This window comes from Dryas octopetala, chromosome 2 (assembly GCF_963921425.1).
Source record: "Dryas octopetala chromosome 2, drDryOcto1.1, whole genome shotgun sequence".
Taxonomy (NCBI): Eukaryota; Viridiplantae; Streptophyta; class Magnoliopsida; order Rosales; family Rosaceae; genus Dryas; species Dryas octopetala.
In genome coordinates, this window is record NC_141367.1 from 26,732,980 (window position 1) to 26,755,221 (window position 22,242).

At 37.2% G+C, this 22,242-nt stretch overlaps 4 protein-coding genes across 10 annotated transcripts; 1 reads left to right on the forward strand and 3 right to left on the reverse strand.

Annotated features, from left to right (window-relative positions):
* Positions 1-1,071: 1,071 nt before the first annotated feature.
* LOC147294906 (transmembrane protein, putative (DUF707)) lies at positions 1,072-6,970 on the reverse strand. 5 transcript variants are annotated; one of them, XM_086231532.1, is made up of 17 exons: positions 6,629-6,970; positions 5,798-5,893; positions 5,582-5,658; positions 5,420-5,506; positions 5,167-5,278; positions 4,865-5,020; positions 4,055-4,159; positions 3,292-3,375; positions 3,108-3,223; positions 2,913-3,014; positions 2,708-2,821; positions 2,564-2,620; positions 2,365-2,431; positions 2,166-2,219; positions 1,967-2,041; positions 1,832-1,867; positions 1,072-1,610 (listed from the first exon to the last, which is right to left on the reverse strand). In XM_086231532.1, the coding sequence occupies exons 4-17, from the start codon at positions 5,437-5,439 to the stop codon at positions 1,497-1,499; spliced, it is 1,212 nt and encodes a 403-aa protein (XP_086087658.1). In that variant the 5' UTR covers positions 5,440-5,506; positions 5,582-5,658; positions 5,798-5,893; positions 6,629-6,970; the 3' UTR covers positions 1,072-1,496. The 5 variants fall into 5 exon arrangements, with proteins under 5 accessions (XP_086087658.1, XP_086087655.1, XP_086087659.1 ...); XM_086231529.1 differs by lacking the exon at positions 5,798-5,893; XM_086231533.1 differs by lacking the exons at positions 5,582-5,658; positions 5,798-5,893.
* A 3,063-nt stretch (positions 6,971-10,033) lies between these two features.
* On the reverse strand, positions 10,034-13,785 carry CSK (chloroplast sensor kinase). Of its 2 annotated transcripts, none has more exons than XM_086231960.1 (9): positions 13,264-13,785; positions 12,996-13,139; positions 12,573-12,890; positions 12,295-12,360; positions 12,142-12,210; positions 11,954-12,046; positions 11,351-11,550; positions 10,862-11,135; positions 10,034-10,582 (listed from the first exon to the last, which is right to left on the reverse strand). In XM_086231960.1, exons 1-9 carry the CDS (start codon positions 13,696-13,698, stop codon positions 10,328-10,330), a joined length of 1,854 nt encoding a protein of 617 aa, XP_086088086.1. In that variant the 5' UTR covers positions 13,699-13,785; the 3' UTR covers positions 10,034-10,327. The 2 variants fall into 2 exon arrangements, with proteins under 2 accessions (XP_086088086.1, XP_086088085.1); XM_086231959.1 differs by having other exon boundaries at positions 12,978-13,139.
* Positions 13,786-14,107: 322 nt separating this feature from the next.
* Positions 14,108-18,754, forward strand: LOC147294908 (Protein phosphatase 2C family protein). The gene is made up of 6 exons (XM_086232284.1): positions 14,108-14,456; positions 14,567-14,728; positions 15,066-15,236; positions 15,317-15,496; positions 16,155-16,611; positions 17,534-18,754. Exons 1-6 carry the CDS (start codon positions 14,160-14,162, stop codon positions 18,451-18,453), a joined length of 2,187 nt encoding a protein of 728 aa, XP_086088410.1. The 5' UTR covers positions 14,108-14,159; the 3' UTR covers positions 18,454-18,754.
* A 189-nt stretch (positions 18,755-18,943) lies between these two features.
* On the reverse strand, positions 18,944-22,200 carry LOC147294909 (GDSL esterase/lipase At3g26430-like). 2 transcript variants are annotated; one of them, XM_086231587.1, is made up of 5 exons: positions 21,937-22,200; positions 21,203-21,412; positions 20,937-21,076; positions 20,511-20,781; positions 18,944-19,650 (listed from the first exon to the last, which is right to left on the reverse strand). In XM_086231587.1, exons 1-5 carry the CDS (start codon positions 22,178-22,180, stop codon positions 19,379-19,381), a joined length of 1,137 nt encoding a protein of 378 aa, XP_086087713.1. In that variant the 5' UTR covers positions 22,181-22,200; the 3' UTR covers positions 18,944-19,378. The 2 variants fall into 2 exon arrangements, with proteins under 2 accessions (XP_086087713.1, XP_086087712.1); XM_086231586.1 differs by having other exon boundaries at positions 20,907-21,076.
* Positions 22,201-22,242: the final 42 nt, after the last annotated feature.

A 22,242-nucleotide genomic window follows, 5' to 3' on the forward strand; every position in this document is an offset into this window, starting at 1 on the left:
ACATTACCTAAATTCATTGGACTCTCTAGGTGTGCCATCACATTCACACCTCAGTTTCATTGGAATTTCTAACCGACCAAAACTCCACAAATATCATAATTATGGTACGTACGTTACGGTACGTAGTTCTGCTAATGGTAAAGTGTATAATTCTACCGGAGATTTTCACTCATATTGTTATTGTCACATTTAATTAGTCTTAATCATTAAATAGTGACGAGTTCACTTTTTTCTTAGTTATTAGGGTATAAATTTTTCATGAGTAAGATTGACTCATAATATGCTACTTAACAGTTCTGTTTTAACGTTCACTGATTATACGTGTTCGATTTCAAATCAAATAGCCATCATCATTGGTTCCAGAGCTTGGTAACTACTACTGCTTTTTAAACAAGTGCCCAACCAAGTTTGAGGTATTTACTGATTCCGAAGCTAAAACTGAAACCCACTTTCAAGAGATCTTTCATCTGAAACATGTGAGCAATTCGTACCAAGGACTCAAGGACACACCCATAATTGATAATGCCGACTACTTTCTTGCACTTTTGTATCCCCCATGGTACATTGGCAGTTGGCACCAACAAGTTTCTTGCATCTTTTAGTACGACCACCACATGGGAAAGGCCTGTCCAAGTGTGACCACATTTGTAGAATTACACCACAAAATCTACTACTTTTACCCCAAAAAGATAAAAAGCTCCTCAAATACATACCCACGTGCAAAGAGGTGGTCTATAAATCAAAAAATTGATTGCACACAACTGTTGTATATAACCTTCTTGTCGTCACATAACTTCTCATGAGAGATTTCGGATTCTTGCCTCTAGCAAGATGAGCTCCCTAATTTTATTCAAGACGCTTTACTTGAGGACTCTTTGTAAGATTTTATGGAGTTAATAAATTCCGTTTTTTTTTCTTTTTTCTTTTTTTAAAGTCTCATGAGAGGTGTTAATGTAAAAGATGAGGTTTATACTGGTCAGATAACTTCTCACCTAAGAGGTTGAATGCAAAGATGAGTTGTATTCGTATTCAAGATTTTTTTTTTTTTCTCCACAAATCGTGCACATTGCCTGCCCCAAACCTGTCTTTATTGGAATTTGGTGGCACGCCTACCTACAAGTCCACAACTACCCAGCCTTTCCCCTTGGCCAAACCAACACTTGTGCCATATGCTGATTTTATTGGTTACCCTATTTACAAATGTTTAACAAGTATAATATCCCCCGGCCAAAAAACTAAAAAGTATAATATCTCATACAGAAGTAACAACAATGCTCGTACTAATGATATGTTACACCCATGTCAAAGCAGTCATCGCTAACCACTGAAATTCTAAGGGTAAAAATTCATGTCGTGCTTTAACCAAGGCCCAAACTTGTGATTGTCAATTAATGTATAGCACAATTTATAATGGATTCTACAAATTTATGTAAAACTCTAAGCACAATGACGGTCATGATTGTGTACAGTCGCTGTGTCATCGCTGCTCCGCTCCCCTAGTGGGTTGTCGAATTGAAAGAATCAATCTCCATAGCCTTAAAATATGCATTTTCTGCATTTGCTACCCGCATCTGAAACATGGTCCATTCCTTTCTACACCTTTCCCTCACCTGGCACCAGTATAAATGTATAATAGTGATATCAGCACACTTATATAAACAAATTTCTACAATGCTTTGTTTGTTTTTCTTTGTGCTCATAAGATACCAACAAACAGTGCATGTAGTTGTTTATAATGTAAGTAGTTGTTGATAAGGTCCCAATAGATAGATAGATAGATAGCAAGACAACAATGGCTAATACATTAAGTAGAATAAGAGGCTTTGCATACCCCTTGCCATGGTGCTTTTCCATTGTATGCTTCACCCTACCAAAAGCCAAAAGAATGATTAAGTATTTCATTCCAATGTCTAAAAATTGTTTACCAAGGAAAAGAGAACAGACAGTGTCCAAAGATGGCAAGTACCTGGGCTCCGAGTGATGGAACAGTTTGATGAACAATCCACTGAGAATCTACAACTCCTATCTTCTCATGCGCAGGCTGTTTTCAAGAAAACACATTTTAATTATGATTTCCATTGAAATCCCACGGTCCCACCAAGGACAAAGTGATAGTTAGAGAACAAAATGGAAACACCAAGGAGGACAGGATGTGGGTCACTCACCTCTACACATTTTCTAAGGGCAAAGTCAAGACCCCACCCGTGGACCAAGTCATTCTGCAATCACAAAGTATTGCAATTATATATAACTCATAAAAAAAAAAAAAAAAGTTCTGCAATTATAAAATTAAGTGACAAGCCGGGTAATATAATTGAGCATTAACAAGTGGTGATAATGACAAGATTATTGTGATCTATGTACCTGAATCATATGCCACACACAGCGCCAGGCAGTTCGAGAGAACACTGGAGCCATGATCTCAACAAACCTGAATTAACAAAAGTGACAACCAAGAAATATTTATTAAACCCAAATATCAGACATCGCAAAAGCATATGTCAAAGCATACACAAAAAACACCACCACTTAAACGCCCTTTATAATTTCTTAATGTTCTTACGCAGCACATGGAGGCAAATGCGGGTCAGTGCACCATCCCGGTTTCTCCTCTGTTACTCTGGATAATTTCAGGGACGAGGTTATTTCATAATTCATCAACTAAACCTGAAATAGACAAATTTCAGTAAAGGTCCAGTGATTTTACTTGTGAACTTCACGATCACCTCTTCTCTTTGTCATCTGCCATGTTAAACCTTTGTTAGGTTCCAAACCAGGCTGTGAAATCTCCAAACCATGCTTCCTCACGAGTTTTATGTATCTGAAATCAGATTGAAAAGGGAGGCGTAGCAAAGTTTATTATTAAACTAACAAATTCAACATAAAAGAATTACTTTGTAACCAAAACTCACTCTTCTGCATTAAAATGCTCAACTCCCAGGTCTTCATCCCAGATAAATATGTAGTCGTATGAAGCCACAATGTCAGGATGCAAAAATCGCTTGGCATACCACCTTTGAGAAGCATTTAGAAGTCATAAACCAGAGAAATTATCCATTACGTACATGCATTTTGAATTACAAACAGGAGTTAGAAATTGTTCATACCATTTTGTTTGCTTACGAACACTAACATGTATAGCCTGCTTAGACCACTCAAACTCATCCCATTCAGTTGTCAGGCCATCGTAATGAAAAAGAAGAATCGTAAAGTTCTCTGAAAACTGTGAGAGAAACATATTTAGTCACACACACCCACCTGAGAGAGAGAGAGAGAGAGAGAGAGAGAGACCTTTTTCACTGCTGCATCAATATTCTTTTTCTGATTGTAACCCACAGTGAATGTTACAAGGTACCTAGGTTTGATGGTTAAATCCTGCAATTGCAAATTCAATCAAAAGCCTTGTACTTTAAATGACAAAGAACCAAGTTATATATTGACACCAGAAGTATCTTTGTGCCTCTAAAAACAAAAAGACTATCATAGACATTAAAGAGTTACCAGCAGAGTCAGATTTAAGAGCAACTTTGTGGCCTCACTCAGACTAAAGAGAATTTTTCTTTGAAGAAAAAATCAAATTCTTTTCATATTATTCTACTGTTTTCCTTTTATTCTTTAAAAGCAAAAATTGGTATATAATGGTAGATATAACAGACTTCTGTTTTCATTAGGCGATAAAATAAACAGATAAAACTTTTTAGGTTAATTTCTTTGTATATGAATTCCCACTGTATGATAACCCCATCTATAAAACAAATGTCCAACACAGAAGATTCCAGCTTTTTTGCAACAGCCATATTCCATCATTTCATTAACGTCACCATGTACATGTCAAATATCTTTCTTTTTCAGTGTCCCATATGCATTACCGAGTAATTCAGATCAAGAAAACAGAAAACTCTGCAACAAAAAATTGTTCTCTGAACGCCAAATACTAATTGAATCCATCAACAACAGTTACTCTGCATTATCTTCAGTAATCATTGGACCATTCTAGGCATTTTGGAAAGTCCAAATTGTAACTATTTTGCTTGTATAACAGTAGAATACACACCTCGCTAGGCTTGCCCCATAATCTGCGCAAGTAGAAGTCTGACTCAGCTGCAACAATTCCTGGCGGTAGTCTTTCTGCACCTCTAGGATTTGATGGCACCCATATCTGCAGTAAATGCAGGGGGAAGCAGGAAATGTAGGGTTAAAGTACAATAAGCAATACCTATATATAATGAGCATTTGTAATATCAGAAAAGAAAACTGTCAACTGTATTAATGATAGTCATATTTAGCAGTTATTGGGCATGTTCTCATAGTAAAAAAATATACAAATAAAGCAGATTAGTCCCTGATTTAGATACATCATTGCACATCATTAGAAGTAATTCAAACATTAGAAGTAATGAGCAAAAAACAAGAACAATATTAGGGAAATGAAACCCCTTCCTTCGCAATTTGGCTCTTCTGCAAATTGCTTCAATGAGAGAGTCAAGTTGAAAAATCATGACCCTCATGGCTATTAAATTATAATTTAAGGACTCTGGATGAATCATTGGAAAATATAATATTTTTTATCTTGAGGAAGTCCTTTATTAAGATTATCAAATGATGATTACTTTTCAACCAGTTCCTCTCAGGTTGAAACCGACCAAAAATGACATTATTCCCTCCCCTGACCAAATCAGAAGCAAATTTAGATATTGTAGAACAGTGCAGGAACCTCCAATGCATTTATAGATCTGTTTCTGCACTTGTATTACGGAGTAGCTAAGATGCAATAAACTCCTGAATAACAAACAACTTTCATGGTGATTAAAACCTGTCATTGCAGAAATTTTACTACTGCTAATGCTGGGGAGAGATGATATACCCTCGATGTATCATTTGACCTCTGAGCTTGATTTGAGCTATTTTTACTCCTGGCAGAAGACCAGGAACTTAGAAGTGTTTGGGCGGAGATGCCTGATTTCTGGTCCTCATTGTACGACAGATCAACAGACGGAAGAAGGCTGGATGAGAGATTCAGCTGTCAAATTTTACACACATTAAATATGTTTTGCCCAGAACAATAAATACATAAATAAATATGTTTCATCATCTACGTAAGTATTAAAAAGGAGTGTAACAGATGAACTCTGAAAAAACCCAAAAAAAAAAAAAAAAATGGTGCACCTTGGTTAATGATAATGTTGGAAAGGATACACCTATCAAGAATCCAAAAACTACTCCTACAAAAGTTGTCACAATAAGCCTCATAGTCTCATTCGGTTTTCTACCAGCAGCACTGCAGCCAACAAGATGCAAATGTTACAGAAAGTAAGTTGGAATTTGAGGTGATAAGACCTCAAAAAAAAAAAAAAAAAAAAAATCTAAAGAGCAACAAAAGTTAGCTTATTCCGATGAAAATACTGTCATTAAATTTAACCTGCGTGAAAGTGTTCCCATGTTATTTACAAGCTTCTGACTATAAATTCACGGAAAAAGGAACTGCAAGTAGAAAGCGATTGCTGATCTGCATTATTTAACAGCTTTTCAGTTGCCAATTCCCCTTAAAAGAAATGATGACCCTCATGAAGGAACACAATACCTGGTTTATCGTATAAACAGGAACATAAGTTTGAGTGCACTACTTCAGGAATTTAAGCAAGATTGTTTGACTCAGAACTACATACAAATACGAAGAAGTTTCAGCTGAGAATGATCCAAGTATTGTTTTCTATTAGAAACAAAATATATATCTAGGTTGACAAAACCATATAAATAGATGGGTCGCACTCACAACTCACGACCCACATCTACCAACCTAACATTATTGATTATTCTGTCACAAGGTTAAGATGGCAACTATGTATCTCGCTGAATAACATCATCTCACTTTTCCCTGTGTTTCAAATCAATCCTACAGAAAACATAGACCATTTAACAGCATCAATTGCATACTCTATACTCAATCCTATCAAGTAGGCATTCTTCATATACAATATGAGTGTAACAACAAGCAACAAGTCATGTGCTTCTTCCTCATTACCCTCTACAAACACTCTACCGAAACAGCAACCATGTGCCTCCTTTTGACAACCAGTAGCTAACACAAAGTGAGAAATCAATCACCCATTCAAATCCTCAAATACACCATCCCCGTAGTTAAGCAACCCATGTACTCCGTTTGAATTAGCACCCGAACTTTAATTTTAAGTAACAAAGACCCACTTCCCCACTATTTTAACTAAAACAGACAAACAGCTGTGCTTGCTTAATTTCAAAGATAAAGAACAACACGACCAAAAACATAAACCCAAACACCAAGTTAGCTCATATAATTAAACATATGCATATATGTGCTCATTAAGTAATCGCGATCAAACATATTTAGCAACTTTAAATTAAAAATTAAACTCCATGACCAAAATCGCAAACGAACTAGTACAAGGATCTAGCAGCTTCGGAAATAGTGAAATAAATAAGCAAGAACCCCTTATAAAATCTTAAAAAATAAAAACGTTTTAAGTCGGAAGATAAAAAGTTGAATTAAGCTCAGTTGAGCAGCCCTCAACCTTTTTTTTTTCTTTTTCTCAGATACCAAACAGAAACGAAACAAGTGAGTCACATAAATAGAAAGAAAGATAAAGCAGACCTCATATAGTTGAATAGCCGGAGCAAGATCTGAACCGCTCAGAGGCTGAGAATCACGCAAAAAAGCACTCCCTGTGAATCTAAAGCCGTTCCAGAACTTGGTGATCTCGGTGAACAAAAAGCGTGACAGACAAAAAAAAAAAAAAACGCAAAGCTGCAATTTCAGTTTCACAGCAACAAGAATATGATTGTGAGTGAGTTTCAGGTGTTTGGCAGTAACGATTGATTGTATGTGATTAAGTGATTTGATGAGAGCTGAAGAAGAAGGAGGACTTGGCTGGACTCGGGAGGGAAATACAAGGAGAACGGTGTTTTTATATTTATCTGGGATCTAATAAAAACGCTAATAAAACTCCGAAACAAAAAACACTTTTAATTTTGCAATTACCAGTTTACCACCAACTTATATTCAAAAAAGGATATTATTAGGATTTTGACCATAAACAGATTCCTGGACCTCCTGGTCCTTAATTGGTAAGCCACTTAAATTTATTATATCTTACGGCTTACCACAAGAAAAAATGTAACAGCTTTTTACTGCTTTTGCTTTTCGACTTTTCTTCTTGTTTTTTCCTTAGGGTGGTTTTTTTTTTTTTTTTTTTTCCTTGGATGTATTATTAAATTGTGTGAGGATTTCAAATCTAGTATGACCAAGAGGGCTTGCATTCAATTAAGAAAGGAATCCAATTTATGCTGCATTGACGATTTAGTATAAATTGCTTGCTTATCTAAAAATCCAAAAACACAATTTGCTATAGATAAGTTACCATAAAAACAAATAATTTGGTATAGATTTACTTACCATAAAAACAATTTAGTTTAAAATTTTAATTGTTAAAAGTCAGTAGTCACCATCCTCGCCGATTATTATGGGGTATGAAATTAGGGTCAAAAGATATATTTTTCTTTGTCTTAGGTAGAATACTCAATTTTATTTTATTTCTAGCTAATACACTCCCACTTTACTTCTACTTCTAATTTAAGGTTAAATTGATCTGAAAAATTATGATTAAAACATAATTTTGAAGGGCACTCTTTTATTTGTGCATGTTAGTGTTTATAACTTCACAAAAGTGCCATTTATATTTTAACACTACAATTATTGTTAGTTTAAGCCATTTGATAAATTATGTACAACACTATCGATCTACCATAAACATGTTTGTTTTGGAGCCGAAACTTTATGATCATCGTGAGATCTAATCATAGTTACTAATCAATACCAATTACTATGCAGCAAAGGAGTAGTGCTAAAAATTTCAAATTTGAATCCTAAATTTGGATCATAAATGATGTGTCAGTATTTTATTAATTCATACATGATTCACCTTAAAAGATTATTTATTTTACAAAAGTAAAACATTTACATGTGTATTTGAAATATAAATTTGAGATCTCTAGTATTATTGTAACAATAATGATAATTATTAATGCATAGCATCTTATATTCCTTTAAGTATTCCAAGATTGATTGAGGTTATTGATTCCAGATTTATTTTTAAGGAATGAGAGTCAAGTTCCTATATTTCATTAATTTTTCCTATATCCTTTTATAAACATTGTTCATTCTCTTTAAGAGAATAGGATTATATTGCGTACATTTTTAACATTTAAGTGGTTATAAGCGATTCAACAAAAAATACTTTGTTTTTTACCCAAAAAGAAAATATATACCATTTTGCTAACACTTTTTCATTTCCCTCCGATGGCATTTGCAATATGAAATTTTATACAAATCATGATAATAAATATATAAACCATTTTATAAGGTTTATTGAGGGAATCGATCAGCATCAATTGTTTCAAAGACAGAGCTGACAAGTGATTTATGAGGCTGGCCAAGTGAGTCATTGACTATTCTATTTCATATTTCCGTTCACACATTTTATTATGGGGCAAGTGGGCAACCCAGGCCACAAGCAAGGGAGTAGGCCCAGTAGGGTGGTGGACTTAACTTGTTTACGTTCCTGACGTCCATCAGACGGTAGAGAAGGTTCAAAGAGCAATCAGTGACCAAAATTTGGTTGACTTTGAAGGAAGTTTGACCTGGCCAAAGAGAAAGAGCTCCACCACTATCGTCGAAAGACGGTTGGAGCAGTGCTCCAACCATTTACGTGCTCGCACGTGGTACCCAAAAACTTAGGGTGCCACCCACAATCGAGAATTAAAGTGGTTTCATGCCACGTTCTCCGGATGCTTAGCCAGATCATCGGGATCAACAATGTAAACATGTACATATCAAAATAAAACAAAACCTAACATTTGTAAGCCAAAGTGAAAAGTCTTAAACATTCTAGATTCTTCTTCCTGGTTTTATGATTATGGCCACCAACGTTGTCTAATTGATGCTTCCAACAGAGATTAGATCTAAATTATTCAGATATAAACAAAGTGATCATATATATGAAAATTACATTTGCTAGTAGTTGGTAATTTAAATGGGTCAAAAACAATGCCAAGTGAAAAGTCTCCATCATTCATCATTCTTTCTATTCATGTTCAGACAAGGAGCGGATAATTTAAGTGGCCAACCATATATGACCGTGACATTATTGGCATATATCTCATTCCTCAGATTTATTTTGTATTTGAGTATGAAATTAACAAAGTCACTCACCAACTAATTATAATGGCAATATGGCATCCATGTTTTTTTGTACTAAGAAAATGACTCAAAAAAAAAAAAAAACCAATGAACCAAATTTCCCAAGCAATTAGTTGGCTTTGACGTTCGCAGGAGTCACCAACGTGGAGGGGGTTGGGTGCACCATCAAGTTCATGGACAGAGTCACAAAGATGGATGTGTACGACCCCAAAAATAAAATCAGAAGAAACAAGGAAGGTTTTGAGTCTAAAATACACAAACTTCACGAGTTTTATGTAGTTTTACTCTTCCTTAGACATCACTATAGTTTGCACATGAAATCTTAAACTATTCAATTAATCCTTAAATTCATTAAGTTAGGCCATCCGCAAATTAGTCCATCTCCATGCACTAATTTTTTTTGGTCAATGGTCAACCTATCTCCATGGTCAAGGGCCTAGTCAAGAAGCCACAAATGAAGCAAACTGTGGTCTGATCACTGATGCAATATTGTCTCGTGGATTTGACTAGTGGTAATGACCCAACCAACCAGTTTGGTAAGTACTCTGACAAAAAATGAGAGATGGGCGTGGATTAGGTTTTAAGATACAAGTACAGAGCAGCCCAATATTTTAGCAAAGAAAAAAGTCCAGCCCAATACATATGTTCCTGCATCGGCTGTATAGCCGGCATGCATATAACATGATATCATATAATGTTGTCAGAAAATTTGTAAACTTCTCTCTCTGTTTTTTTCCCCATTTACTCTTCTGTAGGCTATAAAATATGCTTCGTCTAATAAATTGATGATAAAAGTAAACATACTCAGGAATCAAAGTTATTTTAGCCAGTAAGTTTGTGAGCTTTTACATACAACTGATAAAATCGATATATGTGGCTTCCAATAGCCCTAATTCTTACTTATTTCTATACAAGACTCTGCATGATGTGTAAAGAGGGGAAAACTATACAGAACTTCCTCCAAATTGCAAATATTAGATGCATCGTCAAGAAAAAAATTTACAAATTCTACCACATTCTGGCCAATTATCAGATAGAGACGGGACTAAATGTCTATTCCCAGAATGAACTTACAGAGGACAGTTGCAATCCTTGCTACGCCTCTGGAGCAGGGCCATTAATACCAGATAATTCCATGAGAGATGGAAGCCAGAGTTCTACTCGAGTTCCACCTGCTCCAAGGGCAGCATCTGTGGTCCGGGGAGATATGACACGGACAACACAACCATAACTTTCGAGTATCTCACGAGCAACAGTCAGGCCAGCAACAAAGTTCCATGTCATGTTGTCTTCAACCATATTTTCTGAGAAGAGATCGGCTCCAAAAGGTGTAAGAGAATGCATCTGTGTCTGAAGACACACACCAAAAATACAATTCAGCTATGACCAATTGTAATATGGTCAAAACTGGCATAAAACTAAAACAGAGAAATGCTTCGGTTATATCCTTTCCTAACACATTTTTAATTAATGAGATGAGATACCCACCCCATACAGACACAAAGAAACTTGCACGTATTGATGTCACATTGTTTAGATATACAAAATATGACCGAAAATTTAAGTCTCTAATTTGTGAATAGACTGTATAGTATACAGTTAGCAGAGGTCAAAGTTGGTGACTATTACCATATAGTGCATATCAGGCCCATCGTCATCAATTACTACAAGAGCACCACCTGCCGGTGCTTCAGTAGACACAATTTCTACCTTTCCCCCAGCGTGTGTGCGCAATAATGCACTCTCGATTAAATTGCTCAGAGCCTGTCGTAAAGCAGGTTCTTCTACGGCAACTTGCAAAGATTTTTCAAGTTCACTCAGTTCTACTACACGCTTCTGGTTAAGGGCAAGAGGTCTTACAGCCTCAACCAAATCTGCCAGTATATCGGAAACATTGCATGGTCTTCCTGACATAATTGACAATCATAAGCAAAAGGAAACATTCATATTCTAAAGACTTACAGTGAAATTAATATAAAAATTATCTCCCATGCCAAGCATTCAGAAGGAGCTGTACAAACTACAAACTGTGCACTCGTGAAAACACTAGTGATATACTCAATTCTTTTTCTTTTTCTTTGCAATCTCAAGAGATGATTCTCAGAATTTATAACCTACCTAATTTCATGTTGCTGTAAAGAAGCAAGGGCTAGAGGTGGCATGGGCATCTCAATATCTTTCACTGCAGCATTTAGAGAACCTGAAATTTGCATCTTAATGCTGGAACTATCCCTTGGAAAGTCATTCAGTAATTGGGACCTTGCTATGTCAGAATAGGCATATGTTGAATCATGTTCGATATAGCGCATGATATTAGCCTAGAAAACATCACATGAAAAAGTCAGTGTGACTGATATTAAAAGGAAAAAAAAAAACTGTAATAGAGAGAATAATATAGAAGAGCTTCAAAAATTTTAAAGTTATCAGCAATCTCATATGGACTTTAAGTTCCAACTACGATACAGATGACTGAAAACATCTCTTGAACTTGCATATTTCAGGATAAGTAGAAAAGGCATACACACAAGAAGTCTAGAAGGGTCAATGTCCAAAAAATGGAAAATGGATAAGAAACCTATATGAATAAAAAAGAGAATAAATGACAGAAGTAAAACTCCTTAAAAACATATTATGACTCCTTGAAGATAGTATAAGAAGCAGTGATGACATGAACATATATAAATGTGTGAAAGTGAGAGAGAGAGAGAGAGAGAGGAGTGCCTTGGTCAAGTAAACAGCATCCTGGAGTTGCTGAAGGGTATCTTTCATATGATCACCATGAACCAGTATATCTTCAACAATGTCATAAGAAATCTACATAAGAATATCATTCCAATGTAAATATAGGACATAAAGTGAAAATAGATGAGCTAAAAAAAACAAAAATAAGGTTACATAAGAACACAAACCTCACTTCTCTTCAAATGCATGGATAACATTTTACTTAAAGTTCGAATGCTAGAAAGAGGACCACGAATCTGGGAGAATACATTACAATAGGAAAATTACAATCACTCCCATAAAGTAAATGCAAAACCCAAATGCAACAACAGTTGTCTTACTTGTTCAATCAGACTACCCATCCTGACATTATTCTGCCATGACGATTGCTGGAGTAACATTGCTTTCTGCAGAAGAAATAAGCATTTTTCCCAGAAATTAAAATGAAAGACTTTAAAGGACACAAACATAGTCATACCCCCAATACACCAGAGTAGAAAGTAATATTTTTGTTTGTTGTTAATATCACATTCTGAAAGTATTGCACAACTGCACCAAAGCTTTAATTAATTATTTCTAATGGCCAAAGCAAAAGTTCAAAAAAATTTGCATAAACTACCTGATCCATAACATATGCCATAGCTAGAGAGCGAGAAATATTGATGGCATTTGATCTCTGCTCAGCACTAAGCTTGTACACTGTCAATAATGGTTCATCCTCCGGAGTGTGAATATCCCAAGATTTGATATCGGAGCCCAAAGGCGAAGCATAGGCTTCCTCAGAAGTCGGGCGGTGAATCAAATCACAGCCTTCACTCTGAACATTCCTGGGAGGCGGCATTTCCATCCTGGGAAATTCAGCAACTAAGAAGCCCACCACAAAGGGGTGCTTCACCATGGGGAAAACCACAGCTTTACATTCAGCTATTACTTCCACCTAAAAATTCATTTTCAACTGATTATATTCACAAACAGATCAATCAATCAACAACTAAAAGTCCAAAATTTAAATTCAGTAATCTACTTTGTGATTGCAAAGCACCGCTTCTGCCGCGCGAAAACCAGTGGCAACACTAAAACTTCCAACTAATATCACAATGTCTGATGCATTGACTCCTGGATGGCAAGTTACTCGACGTAGCTCTAATCGGTCCATCACATAACTACCAGCTGGTCTTACATACACCTACATATAGAGTACATGAACACACACACACACACACCAAAACTAATGATCAAAACAAAATTAACTAATTTCAGAAACAGGATTAAATAATAGTTAGAATATGTACTGTTTTCCCTAAACTGACCGAGAGGAGAGCATCGGGATCGACGATTCGGCGAAAGAGGTCCAGCTGTTGGATGCAGAGTCGCTGGAAGTCGGGGCTGGGCAGTACGAGGCCGCTCTTCTGGTCCTTCTCGATCCTCTGCATGAAGTCTACTGGGGAGGTGGAGGCTCTGCGAATGGCGGAGGCGACTGCGGAGGCGGAGGGGACCATGGAATTAGCTTCGGGGTCGCCATCGGAGGCGGAGTGGGTGACGTGGCGGATGGTTTGGGGGCTAGGGTTAGGGTTTTGGAGGGAGGATGGCGAGAAGGCGTTGGTGAGGAGGTGAGGTCTGTGAGTGGGAGTGGAGGTGGCGTTGGGTTTGAGAGAGGTGGGGGGGAGTTTGTGGGGAGTAGGGGTGAATAGGAGGGTAGAAGTGGAATTTGATGGGTGTTGGTGAGTGATTGCAGAGAGAAGCATTTGCGGACGAAGGAGAAGAGGTTGAGTTGACTTGGGTTGAGTGAGCGAGCGAGCGAGTGAGTGAGTGAGTGGACGGAGGTGAAGGTCAGATTTGCCGATAAAAAAGCAACTGATTTTCCGTTGAAGGCTAAGCAGGACAAACCGACAAATGCCACTTTCTTTGCTACGACGCCGTTTGGTGTCCCAATTGGCGCCACATAATCCAGTTTGGTAGTTTTTTTTTTTCTCTAAAGAGAAATCAAATTGTAATTATCTGGGAAAGTTTACTCGAGCCATCAACATTCAACCATGTATTTCAAACTTTTGACCACAATCCTAACGGCTCGTAGTTTGACCCCACGAACCCTAAATCCAATCTTGGGTTTGACTCCCCACTTAACTCCACCCCATTACTTCCCCTGAGATTCTATATAGCCGTTGGAGCCTCTGTTTCTTTCTGCCTCTCTCCCACAACAACAACAATGACGAGCACTGAAGAACTCGCTGCATCGCATTCCATGTCTTCATCAATTACCGCCGCGCTCAATCCCATTACCGGCGGCGGTTCTTGTTCTCTGAAGCGGAAGAGACCCCCCAAGATTGAGATCCCAAACATTTTGCAAGAAATTCCGACCGAAAAGCTCCGAGATTTCACGCCACAACACGACGCCGTCTGTTTCAGTGGGATTGGCGTTGGGGTCTCATCCGCCAAGGGCAAGAAAAAGTTTATGGAAGATACCCACAAGATAGTTTCTTGCTTACAAGGCAATTCAAAGAAAGTAAGCAAATTGCTCAAACCCTTGATGGGTTTTCCTTATTCTTCTATATGTTCTTTTGGAGTTAATTTTTTTCTGTTTTAGTTTTAACTTCTTTTGTTGCTAATGTGCAGGTTTTCTTTGGCGTCTATGATGGCCATGGTGGCAAGAAGGCTGCCGAGTTTGTCTCTGAAAATTTGCACAATAATATTCTTGAAATGATGGAAATGCGTACAGAAATAGAAGATGCAGTTAAAGCTGGGTATCTGAAAACGGACCAGGAGTTCTTGAAACAGGTAATTGCAATTCTGGTTTCTCTTTCTCCTTAATGCCTGAGTATTATGACTGATAAATCCTAGAGGTATGAGCTGTAAATGTGACATTGAAACGAACATGAGGAACTCAATCCAATTTCTTAGAAACATCATTGATGATGAGTCCTGATGCATAAAATTGGGGTCCATTTCAAATGAACTGTGGAGTGTAATGTTGTTCTGAGTCCATGTTATACTTGCATATTTTATTACAAAAAAGAGGTAACTTACTGACATTACATGTGTGCAGCATGCATATGCATCTTTCCTGACCTTATTTATTGTGGAAATGTTTATTGATGGCTGCGAGTAAATGCAGGGTGTAGGAAGTGGTACGTGCTGTGTCACGGCCTTAATTAAAGGGCAGGAGGTCGTTATTTCCAATTTGGGAGATTGCAGGGCTGTCCTTTGTAGAGGTGGAGTGGCCGAAGCTCTTACAAAAGATCATAGGGCGGAACAGGAGGAAGAACGCAAGAGAATAGAGGATACGGTATTTACTGACTATTGTCAACATTGCATGGATGGGAATTTAGAAATGATTTTGATGGCAACTGTTGATAATGTGATTAGGGAGGATATGTAGAGTTCCACCGAGGAGCATGGAGAGTTCATGGGGTTCTTTCTGTTTCTAGAAGCATTGGAGATGCTCATCTGAAGGACTGGGTGCTGGCCGAGCCTGAAACAAAGATCCTGCGGCTGACTCCAGATATGGAATTTCTTGTATTAGCTTCGGATGGACTGTGGGAAGAGGTAAGAAGGGAAACGTTCATGCATGAAAAAAATCTATGTTAGATTTAGAAAAAATCTTAAAATTGGGAACATTTGGCAGTCCTTAATTATTTTTCTGTGCTCTCATTGCCTGTTTCACCAGCTTGTGTCATTCTTATCTTTGCTCATACTTGGTCCATCTTGAAGGTTCTAAATTTATTTTGTGTCAACTTTCCTTTTGTATGGATAAATCTTCATGATCTAGCTGATATGCCTGTTGTGGCACTTGGGTGGCACTGGTTTTAGAAAAAAAAACTTAGGTTAGATTCCCTCGATTAGGTAATTTAGGTTCATTAGTTTCCATTTTCAAATTTTCACTGTTACGCATTAACTTCAACGTCCATGGCCTATTATCTAATGTATATCCCTTAAGATTTCAGATACAACATCTGTGCAACCTTTCAGCTAGGCTATTTAATTAGCGAATTTGAATATTCAGTCTTGTGTTACAATGTATATTTCAGTATTTCCCTAGTGCAATATTTTTGCAGAATCTTTATTTATTTTTAATTCTCTTCTCATTTTCTGTTACATATTGTAGTGCAGCCTGCTGCATGAATTTGAGATGTATGAGTCCACATTCCCGTGGAGAATTATGAAGGTCAATCCTTTCTAACTTTGATGTTGACTGTTTGCGTAGGTTGGCAACCAAGAAGCCATTGATACAGTAACACAATTATGTTCAGTTCAGAAAAAATTGGAATCACCTGGAGATCTTCTGAAAGATAATGATGATGGCTATGGCTGTGTTAGTGTGAGTCCTTCATCAAAGTTGCGAAGGATTTCGCTGGTTAAACCACCAAAAGGGACCCAATCTCCAGGCTATAAGAAGTCAGTCTACAACTGGAAAGATGGTGAGAATGACTTTGCGAGTGAAAATGAAAGCCCTTCATCAAAGTCAAGAAGAATATCATTGGTAAAGCGAGTAAACATGAAGATTGAGTCTCCAAAAAAAGAGAACAGTGGATGTAAAATGAGTCCTGCCTCTGGTGGACTGGTGGCTGCTTGTAAGGAGCTTGTGAACCTGGCTTTGAGTAGGGGTAGTTTGGATGACATCACTGTGATGATAGTTGATCTAAATCATTTCAGATGCAACAGTGGATTAGCCCAGGCCAGTAACCAGTTGATTTCATTTGTGGTCTCGCAGTAGGCCAATAGTGGACTGATCTAAATCAATATAAGTTGTAGCAGATTAATTTGTTATCACTTGTAAATACATTTTTTTCTCTTCTATTCTTCTTGTGAACATAAGTTACATAACCGTTAAATCAAATGTCACGTAACTCAAACTTTACAATATCATTTAAATACTTGATCCTTATAGTAATTGTGGGTAATAGTAATACGAATGATTAATATTAAACCATTCACTTTTCTACCACAACTCCCCTGTATACTGTTCAATGCTGAAGTAAAAGACTGGTGAAATAATACAGAGTTTAAACGCACAAACCATGTGGAAGTATAATAACACACATCGTAAATCCAAATCTCTTATATATATATAGATATTTTAATTCATTAGTCTGCTTTACCCCACCCATATGCTCCCCTAATATATGAAATTTAGTTCTTTATTTTTGGTACAGTGTCACATGAACTTCATATGTGATGAAAAAGGGGTGGTTGCTTTTTTCCATGCATGAAAAAGATAGATTTATGGGGATCAAACTTATCTTGAAGCCAAACCACTTGGAAGAAGGAAAAAGTGGGTTTTGTTAAAAACAGAAAGGTAATAACAGATTCAAAGGTGATAAAACGTGTTAACTCTTACCCTCACCCTCACTTCTCTGCCTTTAAGATTGCCAGTTTGGAAATTGGGTCATCATCCTGTGGCTGATAACATGGTGTGTGCCAAGAAAAGTTTTTTGCCAAATCGTATGGGTGAGATCTCAATCAACTCATTCATTATGTCTACCAATGCTTTGTGGTCTGATTAATCTGACCAAGACTAAATCTTAGAGAGTCTTCTCTTCATTTGTTCATAAATCAATCAGAATTCTTACACACCTCATTGAGTAACCATGCATGATTCAATTGGGAGTCCTACTTGCTTTTCGTCCGGCACTCCAAGGCCAGCTTATGATCCGGCGAGCGTGATGAGGTCAGGACAGAGTGTGTTCATGTCAGTGTATAGCACAAAGATTGCTGGGCAGTGTCGTTTGATCACCATTACTTGGTGCAAGAATCTGTTGCTACATGGCCTATCTGTTTCTGTTCAAGGCCAAGATGGAGAGGAGGATTATCGATGCAAGGTTGAGTTGAAGCCATGGTACTTTTGGAGGAAACAAGGGTCCAAGCAATTCATGGTGGATGGTATCACAGTTGATGTGGTCTGGGACCTAAAAGCTGCAAAATTCAATGGTGAGACTGAGCCGCAATCAGACTATTATGTTGCCATTGTGTGTGAAGAAGAGGTGGTGTTACTTGTTGGTGATCAAAAGAAAGATGCATACAGGAAGACTGGTTGCAGACCATCACTCATAGAACCCATCTTGGTTTCAAGGAAGGAACATTTGTTTGGTAAGAAGAAGTACTCAACAAGAATCAAATTTCATGAAAAACAGAATTTCCATGAGATTTTAATTGAGTGCAACAATGGGTCTGATCCAGAATTGGAGATAAAGATTGATGGGAACCAAGCTCTTCATGTCAAGCACCTTCATTGGAAATTCAGAGGCAATGAGTCTGTGGATATAAACAAGACCAAAGTTGAGGTTTATTGGGATGTCCATGACTGGCTATTTTGCTCTGGTCCAAGGCATGGTATGTTCATATTCAAGCCAATATCATCATATTTATCTGCTGCTGCATCACCAGAGTCATCATTATCAACCCAAGTGTTGACTCAAGAGTCAAGTTCTGCATTAGGAGAGTATGATAGTGCAGGCGGGTCATCTGGGTTTTCCTTATTCGTTTATGCTTGGAAGGTGGAATGATGGTGCTCAAATGGTCCATTAGCACAAGTTATTGAAGTCATTAAGAACATTAACAGCACAAAGGAGTTAAGGAAAGGGGATAATTAAGGCTCCACTTTCATGCACATTTAGAGGGTAATCGTTTTCAGTGAATTTCCACATGAACAGATGGGCCCAAGAGATTTGGGAGTTTGCTACTGCTGGAATTGAATAATATGGACATGATTAGACATGCCAGATTGGATCACATTTGCATGTCCAATAATCCTCCAATCCCAATTACCCAATTACCCATTCTGAGTTTATAATTGCTCTGTGATATGTACGTATATTTTCACTATTATTCTTTTCTTGGTTTTTCCTATTTTTGTTTTGGTTTTTTTATCATTATTTTTTAGAGTGTAGAAAATCCTTGGCAATGCTGCATAGGTGAGTGAAGCACAAAGAAGAAGAGTCTGTCTACAAATTATGTGCAGTGAAAGTGAGATGTCCCAACTTTCTACAATAAAGTTTCTGATCTAGACTCTAACTAAAGCCCTTTGGATTTAGGGCTTTATGGAACCAAAAAATGGATTCCTATTCATTTATTCAAGGACTGACCCTCCAGTTTTCTGAGAACTGGTTCTGGGCATGTCACACCAGTAAAAACTAATACCAGAAAAAATAAAGAAAGAAACTAATAAAAGACTGGGGTTGGCCCATTACAGCATATGCTTTACCACATGAGATAACCTAAAGTCAGGAACAAATCCTTGCATGAGATGGGCCTTTGGTGGCCCATCTACCTTTTCCTTGATGTTCTTGTTTGGCAATAAACAAGCCCAATAATACATTCCAAGTAAAAGGTTGTTCACTCCTCTCTTGATACTTCTTTTGGCTTTTGCGAAGTCCTTTAGAAGGTGAAAAGGCATAGAAAGGAAACACAAGACAACAAGTGATAAGTGTTTCAGTGGTCCATTCTGCCTCTGTGACAGGCCATTTTCAAAAGGGTTGGTGGGTCCGAAAAGGAGCCATTAGCAATTTGTTGGAGTATCCACTTGTTAGCACCCTCCGTGAAATGGATCCCATCCCAATTAATCCGAACCGTCGGATCATTGCACGATTTTGCGATCACCATCTCTTTGCCGTTGATGGTCTTCTTGGTCCCACACTTCACGTACCGGTTGTAATTATATTTCCCACCGTGACCACAACATGCTATAAGAGGCTTCGCAAATCCTACAAATTCAGAGTTGTGATTTTCATTAATTTGGTAGTATTTTTTTTTTTTACATTATTGTAAGAAGAGGTTCTAAGTTCGAATCTTTTTTTCAAAATTAAAAAAAAAAGTTTTGATAATTGCTGCAAATTCATCTAGGCCAATTTGGTATTGCTGTGTAAAAAAACAGCTGTGAGGTAAAACAACTGTGAAGTAAAGTCAGCTGTAAAGTAAAACAGCTGAGTGTTTGGTAAAGTATGTTTTCAAAAGTGCTGTGAGTGCAAAAAACAGTATCAAAGTGTTTGGTAAATGTTAATGTAAAAGTGCTGTGACTGTGAATAATTACTAAAATAGACATGATGCTAAAAGTGTCTTTCACTTATTTGTTTGGTAAAAATAACATGTGTTTTACTTGTTTTTTAAATTTTTGGCTACAAATTTTTATTAACATTAATTTTTCTAAGAACAACATTATTAAATAAGTATGTCTATTATTTTTTTAGGTATATTATAATTTTAATCGTGCAAATAAAATATTATAATTAATTATCACAATATAAAATATAACTAACAATGAACATATTTTTAATTTAAAATAAACAAATTAAAAATATAGAAATCAATGAGGATATTATGGGTAAAATAAAATATTCATTGTTGTTGTGATTCACTGCAACTTTCAAAAACACCTAGAAACCTACTTTCTGTTTTTATTGTGGTGAGTTGAGAATTGTGGGAAAAAACAGTTTTTAATTTTTTTACCAAACACCAAAACTGCTGTAGGTGATTGAGAATTGTCATCCACAACAGCTTTTGGGTCTTCCACCACAATTCCAACCGGGGCCTTAAATGTAACAAAATCATAAGGGATGTGAATTACCATATTTTTTGGCTTGCGTAATGAGGGTGTACTTTACTGAGTAGACATCCACATAGGTGATTGCAGCCATGGGAAGATGTTTCTGAAGTTGAACCACAGCTTCCTTTAATCTTTGGTTGAAATATTGGGCCACCTCATTGAAGGGACTTCCACACCCATATTTATCTTTTTGGGCCGGATTGATGAGGAAGCGGTCCAGAACATAGGGTAGACAGCCCACCGGGCCTGTATTGTGTATCCAAAACGATCTTCCTCCTTGATCGTACACATTCTGTAAGAGAATACAAGCACATCAATTTGTTAGCCATTTCTACACCTCAACGGTATATAACAATCATCAAATTTGTTCACTAAATTCGTTAACCAAATTATATGTTAAAAATAAATGAAATCAACCTTAATCACATTAGAGAACTGGTCTATTACTTGTGGAACATATGCCTTGACTTGTTCCGTGGTCAGGTTAAGCTTATAACCAGCAGTCAGGTCGTTTTGGCCAATGTCAAAGGTATAAAGTGCTCGAGAAAAATAGTCCTCCTTGGGCAGCAATTTCTCAAATAATTCTCCTACTCCAATTTTGAAACAAACCCCACTTCATCAACAACAATGTTAATGCAATAAAAGTTTTGTCTAGGTTTGCATTACATCTTGTACATGATAACAAAAGAAGTTGAAGTGAAATCAGGAGTAACCTTTTTTGCGATATATTTGGGATCTTCTATGGAAGTCCAAGAACTGGAGAAGCTGCACATCTAAGGAAATGGGACTGACTCCACTTTGGGATATGGTTGTGTTTTGGGGTCTAATGGTTGATCCAGCAGTGGCAAAATTGGCTCCATGGCTGAAGTTTGAGCCCACCGAGTCCAAGAAAGCACTAAGATAAGGTAATCTCAAGCTTTCAGCTTTGGATCAAAACAACAAGCAGATGCATCTCAGTAAAAATTTGGACATGTAAACTAGGTGAAAGCTAGAACAAATTTAAAATGAATCCAGGTTCAGGTCACGAGTGGCACTGACACTATGTACAAGTTTGATGCATTATCATGCTCAGTATAGTCAGTATGGGATAGGAGACCCCAATTCTTTGGCATATATGGCATTGTTTTTAAATACTGCATGCACAAGCTGAACTGGTCCTGTTTTTCAACTTTGTAATGATACAATTTGTGGATCCCACCCTTCACGAAATGGAGTCACATGTATAACAACCCAAAATGCATGTCAACCACCCTTCAGCAATATAATATGTCCTTCAGAATAGAGATCTATGCCGTGTGAAATTTTCAAATTTTAAAGTACTCAAAATAAAATAAACAAACGCCAGCCCATATATCCATGTAACAATGTTGGCTTTGATGGTGTGTATGAAAGTGAAAGGGAGTGGTAACAATGAATAGTGAGGAACAAAGAGAAGTTGCAGTAGTACCTATGAAATCAATTACAAGACGCCCATCAGAGTAGCGTCCAGATGGGGTGTGAAAATATGTCTCTCCATTTGGTGAAGGGGCTTGTCCAAATGCTGCAGACAGACCCCCAGTGTCTGAGTTTGAGTCCCCAAAGTTGAATATGGCTGGAAAAGAGCATGAGCTTAAAGCAATGCTTGGACTAGGAAGCATTGTTGCCCAAATTACAAGCCCAAAGAGAACATGACTATGGATGTGAGTTTCCATATCTATAGTCTAGAGAGAGAGAGAGAGAACTACAGTGAAAGGGGGAGAGTGAAATTTATAGA